At 42.7% G+C, this 12,509-nt stretch overlaps 1 protein-coding gene across 1 annotated transcript in view; it reads right to left on the minus strand.

Moving 5' to 3' along the window:
* Ryr3 (ryanodine receptor 3) overlaps positions 1 to 12,509 on the minus strand; it is a 364,780-nt gene that overhangs the window by 206,891 nt on the left and 145,380 nt on the right. Inside the window, exons 21-27 of the mRNA XM_026390365.2 lie at positions 11,120 to 11,224; positions 9,511 to 9,614; positions 8,137 to 8,220; positions 6,093 to 6,252; positions 4,642 to 4,789; positions 3,610 to 3,815; positions 2,884 to 3,058 (exon numbers count right to left, since the gene is read on the minus strand). Coding sequence (XP_026246150.2) covers positions 2,884 to 3,058; positions 3,610 to 3,815; positions 4,642 to 4,789; positions 6,093 to 6,252; positions 8,137 to 8,220; positions 9,511 to 9,614; positions 11,120 to 11,224 — 982 coding nt within the window. The remainder of the gene's footprint in view (positions 1 to 2,883; positions 3,059 to 3,609; positions 3,816 to 4,641; positions 4,790 to 6,092; positions 6,253 to 8,136; positions 8,221 to 9,510; positions 9,615 to 11,119; positions 11,225 to 12,509) is intronic.

The raw sequence follows: 12,509 nt of genomic DNA on the forward strand, positions 1-12,509 counted from the left end.
GAAGAATTCTAATGAGGCAGATAAGTGCACATTATCCATGATGTAGAAGAGAACGAAGAGGACAACTTATAAATAAATGCCATAAACTGTAATGTAGACTCCTAGTCCTTCCCCCAAAGAGCTCACGACTTCCCAAGGGGGTAATGGCTTGAATCAAGGCTGACGTGCTAGCAACCAGAACGTAAGCACATAGAGCAAGCATATATGGGGGCCACAGTGCATAATATGTTTATTTCCAACAGATGGTTTTCCTAACAACTCAAGGCAAGAAATGCTGCCTCTTTCCATATTCTGCAGAGAACAGAGATGCTATGGTTATTCCAGGCCTCTGGGCTGTTGTTATCAAAGAATAGCATGTCATCTTCCTTTCAGTTGTCCCTCTGCCAACTCCTGAGCTATCATATAACTGAAAGAGCCTTCCAATTATCTTGTCGAGGTGTTATTAAAGTGTGATACAATGCTACAGTATAATGCATGAACATATTACAGTACAATTCTATTATAAAATAGCTTCCTAATAATAGACTTTGTTATTCTGAAGGTCAAATCTTATCCCCATCCACAAAGGGCCTATGAGGCATCTCTTTTTCATTATAACACAGATGATTGCAGAAAGCAGAGCTACCCTGAAATATCTCTTCCTTTATAGCATTTCTCTGCTCAAACCCCGTATCAGCTCCCCGTTTCCCAGAGGGTGAAATCCAAGGGTGTTTAGCCCAGATGAGATAATAGTTTCTTGGAGGGGAGGTCCGAGTCTTCGTATTTAGACTGTAACCTACACCTCATCTGCCTGTCCAGCTCTACCCTCTGTGAATTCCATACAGAAATCTTCCATTTTCCTACTGTCCTATCCTCTGCTGAAGTTCCCCAATGCCACATCATTAGTCTCATGGCATCCTCTGATTGGAATTTGCTTCTACAGAGGGCACACTCTTTATTCAACTTTCAATTCAAAGATCATTCACACAGAACTTTCATTCTGTAGTAGTCACTTGCTATTTATAATTTGAAGTTTGCATTATTAATCACCTTTTCATATTTTCATCTTATTTGGTCTACAACCAGAAAACAAGCCTCCTAATACTGCTACTACTTGCATTTTCATTTGCTTTAGACCATACACATCCCATCTTCTTGTGAGGATGCATTTTTTTGATTCTGGTCTGACATGAGCCACACTTGGACTTTACAAAGTTTTCATCACTTGGCACAGCACAGAAAATTCTTATCTCCTCCTAACAGTTGACCCAAAGACTAACAGACAAGTTATGTCTTCTAGTTCATTCAATGGTAAAGCCAGGGAAAGGTCCTTGATTCTTTCTATCCCAGGGAGCTTCTTTTGTTGGGGATGAACTCCAACATTTCAGTTTTTCATTTTCCTCCTGGCCTCCAGGAGGCAGCATTGCACGGGTGCAATGGCTCTTCTACACTGCTCTGATGGCCACCTACAGCCCTCCCTCTCCTTTACCTCTGAACCAGCACACAAGACACTCCTGCCAGCAATGTTTCCCCACCTGTCTCCCAAATTAGAATGTTTTCTTTAAAACTTCTGATTTTTAAATCCCTTCGGAAGGCATTAAAACACGACCCCATCAGGTGTTAGTCATCTTGTTCCTCTAGGAAAATATATTGAATTTCCACCTTTCTATTCCCTCAAATATCTTTAGAGCTCTTAAAAGGTATAATTGGATATGAACATTGCAATAATGGGTCTCTGCAAAAAGTGTGAAAGTCACTTACAAAACTTAATACGTTCTGCAAATAAAGAACATTTACATTACATGTACATGGTTTCATATTTGTGCTCTCTTGCTTTCTAGGTGGGGACTGCTTCTTTTGTAATGTCTCAGACATTGAGAGCTACAAGCAGCCCTAATCATTTACAGAGGGGGAAATGAGTCCCAAAGAGGTTTTAAAAAGTCAACTAGGATGTTGGGGGCTCAGGGGGAGTGTGGAGGAGTTGGGGGCAGAGGCAGGGTGTGAACCCAGGTCACCTGTTTCAGAGAAGCCTCCTCCTCATCTGTAAGCAAGAGGCAGAAGGTGGCACAGCACTGAGCCCTGGGGCCTGCACACAGCAGGCATTAAGTCACTGTCACAGAATTCCATATCTGGGAAGAACACTGGAATTTATTTCATCTATTCTTTTACTCCCTAGTATAGATGTAGAAAGTAAAACCCAGGTCTCAAGCAGAGATTCCCTGGGAGCCACACAGCTTGGTAGGAGCAAGTCCACTGACTTGCAGACCAACACTTCTTTCCCCATGTGCCAGCAATCTTGCGTACGGAACACAGTGATGTAGACAGGAAATAACAAGCTCTAACTATTCCTTTGTCTAGCTGGAAGCACTGTGCTGATTGTGGTCTATTCATGGCCATTAATAAGTACAACTCTGCTTTGGCTTCACAGCATGTTTGAATTTCAAAATAAATTCCATTTCATTCAAGGGAACAGCTAAGTCTAACTTTCGTGTTTCAATGGTTCTCATCAAAGCATCAAGTTCAATTACACAAACATGCAGACTGATAATTCAAATCAGAATAAAAGAATAATTCTTTAATTCCCTGATTTCTCTCTTCTGCCAAGAACATTAATCTGTATACAAAGAGCATTTCCTTTGTAATACTGGAAAACCTGGGACTCCCTGAGTGCCAAGGTGGAAAGAAGTAGAAGGAGATCTATATGGAAGTTTAGAATTTATATATTATCTATCATGATTATTTGTCATGATTCTTTTAAAATGAAAGCATAAGGAGTAGTCTTTACCATTAGAGTTTCAAATATACAAAGGGAATGTACTCCAAATAAGGAGGTAAAAGGCCCCCTCAGCCCTGGGTTTTCCTTCAACCCCATGGAGTTGGGATGGGGGAGGGAAGTAAACTTACCATTCTCAATCTCGTAGTCAGCAAAGGCAAGTTCAGAGCCTTTGTTGGTGATCAGCAGCTCCCCGTTCAGTGTGAAGATCATGGAGGCATCATCCAGGTTAATCATACATCCAACTACATCCCCTGGCTGCCAGGTTCGCCCAAAATACCCACTCCCTTGATGCCAACGTTGGCCCTGAAAAATAAGACCCCAGGGCTTAGCGAAATAGAGGTCCTAGAAGCTCCCACCACTGGAGAAAGGACACAGTCGTGTCTCCTAACTGTTCATGGTACATGATCCCATGAGATCACACCTCTCTACACAGATAACTCAGAGAGAAGTGGTCTGTATTACAATCAAATGAAACTGAGACACATAGGCTCATCAGAAAAGGTGGCCTGAGTCTCCTAATTCCTAGTTATCTATGAGAGTATCCAGGGAAAATTGGTAACATTTCCAGCCTAACAGTTACATAGTGTTCAACAAGTGGAGTAGAGCTGATGGCTTGGGTGAAAAAATAGAGATGAAAGTGATTATAAAAACGATTTGGGGCATAGCCCTCACCTTTGCCAGAAGAGAGCAAAGAAACAATCACTAGGCCATGCTCATTCAGTGCTCATTAGCCAGTGGTGGGGGCCTCTCACTTGGAGACCTAAGATCCAGACACTCAGTATTTCCAGCCTCCAGGGAAAGGTGTGGAGAAGAAAAGCTTGTATTGAGGATTTGTGGATACTATACTGACTCACCCTGCTGCCTTCAAACACGAAGGCTTGGTCATCAACCCCCAGCTCAATGTCAGGCCGACAGCCTGGCCTTGCCCAGCCGACTCGCATGTCTCCTCCGGTTACCACTTCAAACTCAAAATACCATTTTCCAGACCTCACTGCATACGACCGCTCCACCCGGAAAAATCGGATCTTGTCTATGCTGACTTTCTCCACAGCTGGATCAGCTATTGTGAGAACAGCGAGTAGAAGGTGTGAGAGGGAAAGGGAGTAGATAGTCTTAATAAGTAAGTAGCATTCCTCAAAAGAACTGGATGACAACCAAGATGGCCACAGAGTTCCCACTGTGCACTGTCACATCCTGCTTATAGCACAACAATCGTCACCATCATCTCATAGCAAGACCCCATTTTACTGAGTGATAATTATGTAGCAGATCTATTAGAGGCCATCTCTCTCTGTCCTCATCATAGTTCTGAACGTGACACTGTCTTTATGTTAAAGACAAAAAATAAATATTGAGGCTCAGAGAGGGTTAATCATTCATTCAAGTGAGTGAAAGATTTGGATCCAGGATCGATTCCAAAGCCATCCAGCAAACCACTTCTAATTCTGCCCCTGGGGCCTATGGTACCACTTGGGGTAAAGGACAATAATAACATCATGTTCATCAATTATAAGCTGGTGATTTTAATCATCACTAGAATTCAACTCTTGGAGATGTGATTATTTGTTCTCAAAGTAAGCTGATGTATCTTTAAAGAACAAGAGAGAAGGTGACATGGTTCTGTGACCTGGTGTTCTGAAAATCTTAGCTTCCCTACAAGATGATGTATTTCCCATGGAGTTGGGTCACAGACAGGCTTATCATGGAAACATCAATGTGATGATGCTTTACATTAAACACGGTCCACTGCCCCCCTTAAGAAAATACACCATTAAAAAAAATGCCATTCCTAATAGTACAAGTAAGACACATTTAAAATTAGCACTTTCCCAGAAGAGGACCTATTTAGTAAAATTTGCTCAGAATAAATAATCTGAGCTCATTACCTAGCTCTTGGTCTGATGGCTCAATGTTATACCCATAACCAATGAACGTCCGAACAGCTTCCCGCAGGCTGTCCCTGTTGGACTTCTTGGTGCGCTCATCCAGTAACGTATAAGGCACCAGACGGGGATTTCTTTTGTTCTTCAAATCCTATGTGAAGTCGCAGGAAAGAAGTGCCAAGAAAATGCATGTCAACTTTACAAATAACTCGTCCCACTCACACATTTCTGGCTGCCTGGCTGGCTTGTACCAGTCTATTAGCTCTTCCCCATGTGCCTTGATATTTAGCAATGTACATATTTGCCACATCTCTTCAGGATTAAATGAGTATAAATGGAAAAATTTTACTAATGCTCAAAGCTAGCATTAAATAACACATTTTAGTAGTGCCAGCCTGCAAATAAAATGAAGTATCACAAAATTGGTTAGAAACCTCCAGTCCCAAAGTGAGGCAGAAAGGATTTGCATAACTATTCCCCTCCAGAAATTCATGCCACCATGGATTGTGATGGCCTCCTCACAACAGCCTTTTAACAAGGCCTGGTAAAGGAACATCAGAAGAGGTGGCAGAGCCAGAGTGGGTCCATCTCATTGCAAGAGTACACACCTGACATAGAGTCCTCAGTTCCTCAGGAGGTACTCAGAAGACAGTAGGGATAACTGCAGAACAAGTCATCTGTACTAACCCACATGACATGCTCTTTGAACTTATTCTCCCACCCTTTATGGTTTTCATGGCTGCACTTTTCTTGACTCCCAATTATTTGTGAGTTTGGAGGCTCATGTGCACACAGTCACCCCCAAACTTCCCTTATACTAACCTACTACTGGTGATTAGGAAGCATTTTAAGGAAAAAGGTGTGTCAGATGGCTTGGGACTGAACCATGGCTTTAAACTACCTGATTCCCTGCTGTGACCTGGATATTAAGCTCCTTCTCAAGACAGGAACTCTGCCCAGGAATTCTCTGTTCAAAGGACTGAGATAAGGACTCACGGGTTTCTGGTCATGCCGGTTTGCCCCCTTTCTGGGCTAGGTTCCCCTTTTCACCCTCATCGTTGGAACCATCCCAGAAATCCTGCTGATCTATGGTGTTATTTTGCTCCTAGTCTTGGTTTTGGGGAGTGAAATGAAAGCTCAACTTTACACAATGCAAGAGGCATAAAAAAGAAAGTGCAGCTAGTGGATACATGTGCAGGGCAATACAGATGAGTGAATCTCTGGGGGAAAGAAAAAGAAAAAAGGTGGGGGGAGGAGGCAAACCTATCCATTCCTACAAAATTGGAATTATGCCTGAAGTCAATATCAATGTGACCATCACAAATTCCATCCAGTACACTGGATGTCAAAGAGACAGTGCAAGGACAATCTCCATCTTCCCATCTATCACTCTCCAGAGCAAAATGGCACTTTGATGGATGATCATATTTCCTAACTCTTCCAGCATTTCTCACCTGTTGAATGCCATAGGTCCATCCTTGTTTTATTCTGTCTTTTGCCCAAACATTGTGTGCATTTTCTGCAAGTTTGTCCACTAAAATTTCTTGAGGCGGCAACAGCTTCACATCAGACAAATCCAAAGGGGCTGGCTTGTAGCCATTGGACATCATGTAGCTACAAGTAGATGCAAAAATAGATATATTTTGAACAGATCTTTATGGTTCTCCCATTCTAGACTTTAGATCAAGAGCACATGGTTAACAAACTTGGGTAAATGAAGCCACAGTCAGAAAAGTTCCCTTCTGTGGCTGATGGACAACTCAGTTCTATTTCAATTTCACAGATAAAGCCCTTAATCTATTGTCACTCTAACCAATGTATGGCATAGATTTCAGAGAAGACTGCTGGAAAAATAGAGGGTCTATGCAAATCTACTCTTTTTTTTGAGAGAGAGAGAGAGAGAGAGAGAGAGAGAGAGAGAGAGAGAGAGAGAGAATTTTTTAAAATATTTTTTAGTTTTCGGCGGACACAACATCTTTGTTTGTATGTGATGCTGAGGATCGAACCCAGGCCGCACGCATGCCAGGCGAGCGCGCTACCACTTGAGCCACATCCCCAGCCCCTCTACTCTTATTTTTAACAAAACTCTCTATGTGCCTCACAAAATGATAGGCACGTTCATCATGCTGCAATATTACACCAGCTTTTTCATCCTACTTTGAAAACATAAAACGTTAAATCAGATTGGCAAGGACAAGACCTCGAGTCAAATGTTTTCTCATAAATCAGCATAAAATGGTCATTCACTTATGGAAAGCTAAACCTTTACTTCTGGGGGAAAAAAAATCATGGCAGCAGAGAATCTGTGAGCTTGAAGTGACCTTAGCAGTTAGCTGTCCAGATCTAGAGTCCCAGTCTCAAATGTCTGTAATCTCATGGCTAAGGTGAAGATGTAAGAGAGTTCAGAGGTTGAGGGAGATACAGTGTGTGAGTGGAGTAAGGCCAGGGCACTCTGGAGTGTATCTCAAGAGAGAAGTTAATCATAGCTATGTGAGAATGCAAGTTAAGAGATGCCCATGACCTCAGAGTCACTGACAGGGGCCAGAAGCCAAATGTGATAGACCAGGGCCATTTTTTTCCAGGAAACAGAGCAGCATGAGATCCAGGGTCTATTGTAAGCACAAAACACTAAAATTTCTTTAGGTGGCAACAGCTTCCAGAGTCCACCTCCTCAGCAGGCCTGCTGCTCTTGGGCAGGGTCAGCATACATGAATAAGCACCAACCCCAGCAACCCGGGCTAGTAGCCTGACCTTCCAGCTGCCATCTCTCAGATGTGCTCTCCTTGGCCACAGGAGTTGTGTGTATATGTGTGTGTGTTTGTGTGTGTGTGTGTGTGTGTGTGTGTGTGTGTGTGTGTGAAGAGCCTGGCAGCTTGGGAGTTTATGAGGAAAGATGGGGAAGATAAGCATTTTTGTAAAGCTGGCACTACCTTGGCACCAGATTAACAATGACACCTGTGTGTGAATACGTGTGGCCCCAGAGCTGGCACACATGGGAGCAGGGAGTGAGGCAGCCAATAAGCAAGTGTCTGAATGTGAGATAGTGTGACTCTAAATGTTGGGGGTGTGAGGGACAGTGGGACACATACAGATCTAGTGGTCCAAAGAAATCTTGGCAGAGCCTTACTTCTCCACAAAGGACTTACAAAGCTGGCCCAGTGCCAGAGGAGTGACTCTCTGCTGTGACTATCAACCATTTTCGAGCTCCTTTGCCAACTGCCACTCTTACAGACCAAACATAGTACCACCATCTGAGGTCGTCAAACTTTGTAGCTCAAAACGAACCATTAGATCTGAAGAAAGAGCAAGAGGGGAGACCTTGAGAGACTTCTTGCTCAGAAGCTTCTGCTTGAGGGTCTTGGTGCCTTCTAAGTAACCAGTAACCAGGAACATCCTGAGCTGGTGCTAGCAAGTACCTGGACTGTCATCTGCCTTCAGACACAGGCACCCCAGCCCTAGCCTAAAAATTCAGTCTGAAGCCACTGAAAAATCACCTACTTTTTGGGCAGTTTGACCTTCTTCAGATCATCTTCAGCAGCTGGGTTAACATGAGCAATGTGGCACCCCAGGGCCAGCAGGGTTCTGAGGTAACAGAGGAAGAAGACAAGAGTGAATTCCAAGATAAAGCGAGAACCCTAACATGTATCTTAGCTGATAGAAATGGATACTAACCATCCATTTAGATCAGGGGTTGGCAAACATTTCCTGGAAGGAACAGATAGTAACTGTTTCAGGCTCTGGGGACTCATTCATCTCTGTTGTAACTATTGGACTCTGCCATTACAGAGAAAAAGGAGCCCTAGATGATATGTAAACCAATGAGCTTGTCTTTGTTACAATAAAATTTTATTTACAGAAATAGGGATAGCTAGTCTGACTGTCCCATGGGCCACCATTGGCCAACTTTTGATGCAGATGATAACCAGAACAACAAAAGAGAAGCCTGCTAATTGCTTCTCTGTGAGTCATTCTCCCATCTGTAATTTCACTTTGAATTATTGCTGGCTTCTAATTCCACAGAACAGATAGGATTCTCATATCAGACCCACAGGTCAGCAAATATTTGCTGTGTATGTGTATAGCCACGAGTTGTGCCTGACACCATGGTGTACACAGCTGCTCCCTCGAGAAGCATCAATGCAATTGAAGGTATCACATGTGTGAGCTTGGAGACAAAACACCTCACTGAGCACTGTTCTATCAACAAAATGATATCAGAATGTTCTGCGCGGACAGCTAGGGAACAGAGGAGGAAAAAAACCCAGAATAGGCAATAAGCATAAACTTGGACTATAATAGTGACAGTTTTATTTAGGACCCTGGATGGGATCCCCAGGATGAAGCTGAGAGTTGTTTTAAAATTGAATTTTAATGAATCAAGCCACATTTCCCCATTTTTTTTTTAGTTATAGATGAACAAACATCTTTATTTCATTTATTTATTCATTTTTATGTGGTGCTGAGGATTGAACCCAGTGCCTCACGAGTGCAAGGCAAATGCTCTACCACTCAGCCACAACCCCAGCCCTCACATTTGTTTTTAGATATGCTTTATCTTATTATTATGAACTACAGAAGGCACTTTGTCCCTTGCTTCTGTTTTTCTTCTTTTTCTCTGCCTCCTACACATTTTCCCCATTCCTAGCAAATAAAAAAAATTGTCTCTGAAGAAGTACACACACTAAATAATAATGGTGGATTGGCTATTCACTATGCTAAATCCTTTTGTCGCATGAATAATCACCACGCTTGCTAATTTATCAGGATATGTCGTGTTTTCCGGCAAGAGAGACATACCTTTGCAGTTTAGTTATAATGCATTAAATCATCCACTCACTCTTTAGTCCAACTTCAATTCAATTAAACACTCACTTTAAGGTTTCAGTTGACATCTGCAGGTTATAATTCTTCTCAGTTTCGGGGAGCTTTGAAAACTCCACAAGGCAGGGGTGTTGTCTTTTATTGTCATCCCGTATCTAGGCGACAACATAAGAAAGAATATAATTTAAGTTTTGACAGCTGGCACTGCACTGGAAAACAGAAATAAGCACTCTTTGAAACACGGCCTGGGCAACCCATATCAGGCAAGACAAAGATAGCCACTTGGTGATGGGTGACCTGGTGCTCTTCTCTCTATTAAATGGTACACACACAGTCCCCAGGTTGCCAATGGCTTGTGCTCCCTGGATCTATTTCTACACCGGTGTTCGAATTTAGAACATACTTTCTGAGAGAAGCAATTTTATGTGTGGTAGCCACGTTTCTGTTTGTCTAAAATTCAAGTGACCATAATGTTACTGAAGGGCAGCACTCCTTATAACAGAAAGGATTGCAGAATCTTGACCAGTATCCACCAGAAATGTAACGCCAGCTGCAAACTGCACTGTGTTTGTAATTTCAAAATTTCTAGCAGTCACATTAGAAAAGCAAGAAACAGGTGAAAAATTGACAATATATATATTTCATATGTAAAATATTATCATCTTAACAAGTAATCAATGTAAGAAATTGTTGAGATATATTATTATTTTTTTTCTTAATAGGTGTTCAAAATTCAGTATGTAATTTACATTTAGAGCACATCTCAATCCAGCCTAGCTACCTTTCAGGTGTTTGGTAGCTACATGTGGCTCAGGCATACTCTATTGAAGAGTGTGAATAGAAACATCAAGTCATTCATTCATTCATTAACAAATATGTTTTGAGTACATGAACTACATGTCAGGCACTGAGCTGGATGTTATGAATTCAATGATGAATGCAGACAGCCCCAGCCTTATAACAAAATATTCACAGGAATAAGTGCAAAATTGCAATTATGCTAAGTTCTCTAAAGGAAAGGTGTGTGGTATTACAAGAGCATACAGAAAAGAGATGGTCATACTTCACGAGAATCTTTTATGGGAGCTCTATAAATACAGAAGTGTTAGAGTAGAAGGACCTTTCAGTAACTAAGCTGCATTATCATGGGTGCCAGGGTCACAGGAAGCTTTGGAACTCAGCTGTCCTTCTGCCTCCAAACGCAAACCTCATACAAATCACAGGACAAAGTTACGTTACATTTACTGTGAAAAATGCTTTCTAGTGAAAGAGATTCCCCAACCTCCCCGTGTGGCCATTAATCTTAGTGCTACATCCGAGAGGCTGTTAAACAACTTCTGATTCAAAAACAATCAATCAGGCAGGTTTCCCCACCCATGCAGAGGACAGCTCTTTCCAAGGGGAAGAAGAGATGTGGATGTCCTAAGGAGGGTGTTGAGCAACTGCACCTGGTTGTCCCTGAATAAAAGAAACCAGGGTTTGAAAGGAAGTCAGGAGGTGGACTCCTGGTTCTGTCTGTGGAGAACTGGTCTCTTCAGGGCTTCTGGTGGACCAACAACAGGCTGCTGGTCAGGTGGTAGGAAGAAGGGGTTGAGTTTTGGCTCATGAGGTCCCCGCACTCATTTGAGTCTTTGAAGAACCCTTCCACGGAAACACATACTTTGCCAAAAGTCCAGCCGAGCTCTATTTTATTCATCCCCCAAAGCTCATGGATGTTTTCAGCCAGTCTGTCTCGGATCTTCTCCAGGTGAGGTGGCAAAACAACCTAGAGGAAAAGGAGCAAGTGAAAATTCAGAACTGTATTGAAATCTATCATAAAATCTATAGCGCTCCGGTGCCCCATTTGAATTCACTGGCATCAGCATTCTAACCTCACCCTGCTTAATACACATGCCTCCAGCCTGCCTCTTTCTCTCTCGGCTTCCTCTCTGCTCCTTGAGGTCTCTCTGACCATTCCTTCCAGGTCCTCCCTACAGATATTTGTGCTGCAGGTTCATCTGTGAATGTGCCCCTCATCTTAATCCCTTGCTCCATGGTCCTTCCTTGGGAGATACCACACACATCCACCCAGTGATGGTCACTCCCAAGTCAGTGTACCTCTAGCCATGGTCTCTTTTGAAGTTCAGATCCACCATTCCTGCCTGTAGGATTTTTCATCAAAGTGACCTCCATATGCTACCCAAAGCTGGGTTCATTACCTTTCTTTCGAAATCTTTTTTTCCTTCCTGTTTTTTTTAATTTTATCTCTTTGTTAAAGGGTCCCACTACTGCCCCAAATGTGGAATTCATCCTGGTTTCTACCTCTCCTTTGATATTACCTGCTCTCTGAATCAGAAACAAAATCTATCATGTTAATTTCCTAAGTGCCTTTCTGAAGGACCCCCTCCCATCACTCAACCTCATTATTTTCTCCATAGACCACTGTAAGGGCCTCAGAATTGTCTCAGTCCTCACCAATCTATGCTGCTGCAGGTGGAGCGATGAGTCTACAATTACAAAAATTCCATTAAAACATTCTGCTCCTGAGTGTTTTCCAAGAGCTCCTTGACACTCCTAAGACAAGACGAGGCTTAGTAGCCAGGTGTACAGAGCTCTCTTCTCATCACAGTTTCCAGAAACACTTCCTTTCCAGACTTCTTCAAATTCTCCCCAAAGACCAGAGCATCGCACCGTTCCACAGCTTCACACGTACTACCTTGACCTCACCACACGCTCCCCCACTCCTTGAAATCTGGCAAGGGTCCTCAGCATTCATCCTTCTAAATGCCATTCTGATGTCACTGCCTTTGGGAAGCCTCCCCTGACTGCCTCCAAGGAAAGCTGCCGTCTTCCTGCTTTGCTCTTTCTCCTCAGAGGTCAAAACTGAGGGTCCATTTTCTTTTTTCCTGCTTTAATTTGTTATTATTTCCATGTTTATTGGTTGATAGCCGTTAAAAAATGAGAGCATACAAAAACCCAGATTTCCAATTTCTTCTGTCCACTTGGAAGATGGCCAATGCTGGGCCCACATGTACTGTGGCTAGGAACCACCGTCTGCTTTAGCAGGGGTT

This window comes from Urocitellus parryii, chromosome 6, assembly GCF_045843805.1.
Source record: "Urocitellus parryii isolate mUroPar1 chromosome 6, mUroPar1.hap1, whole genome shotgun sequence".
NCBI lineage: Eukaryota > Metazoa > Chordata > Mammalia > Rodentia > Sciuridae > Urocitellus > Urocitellus parryii.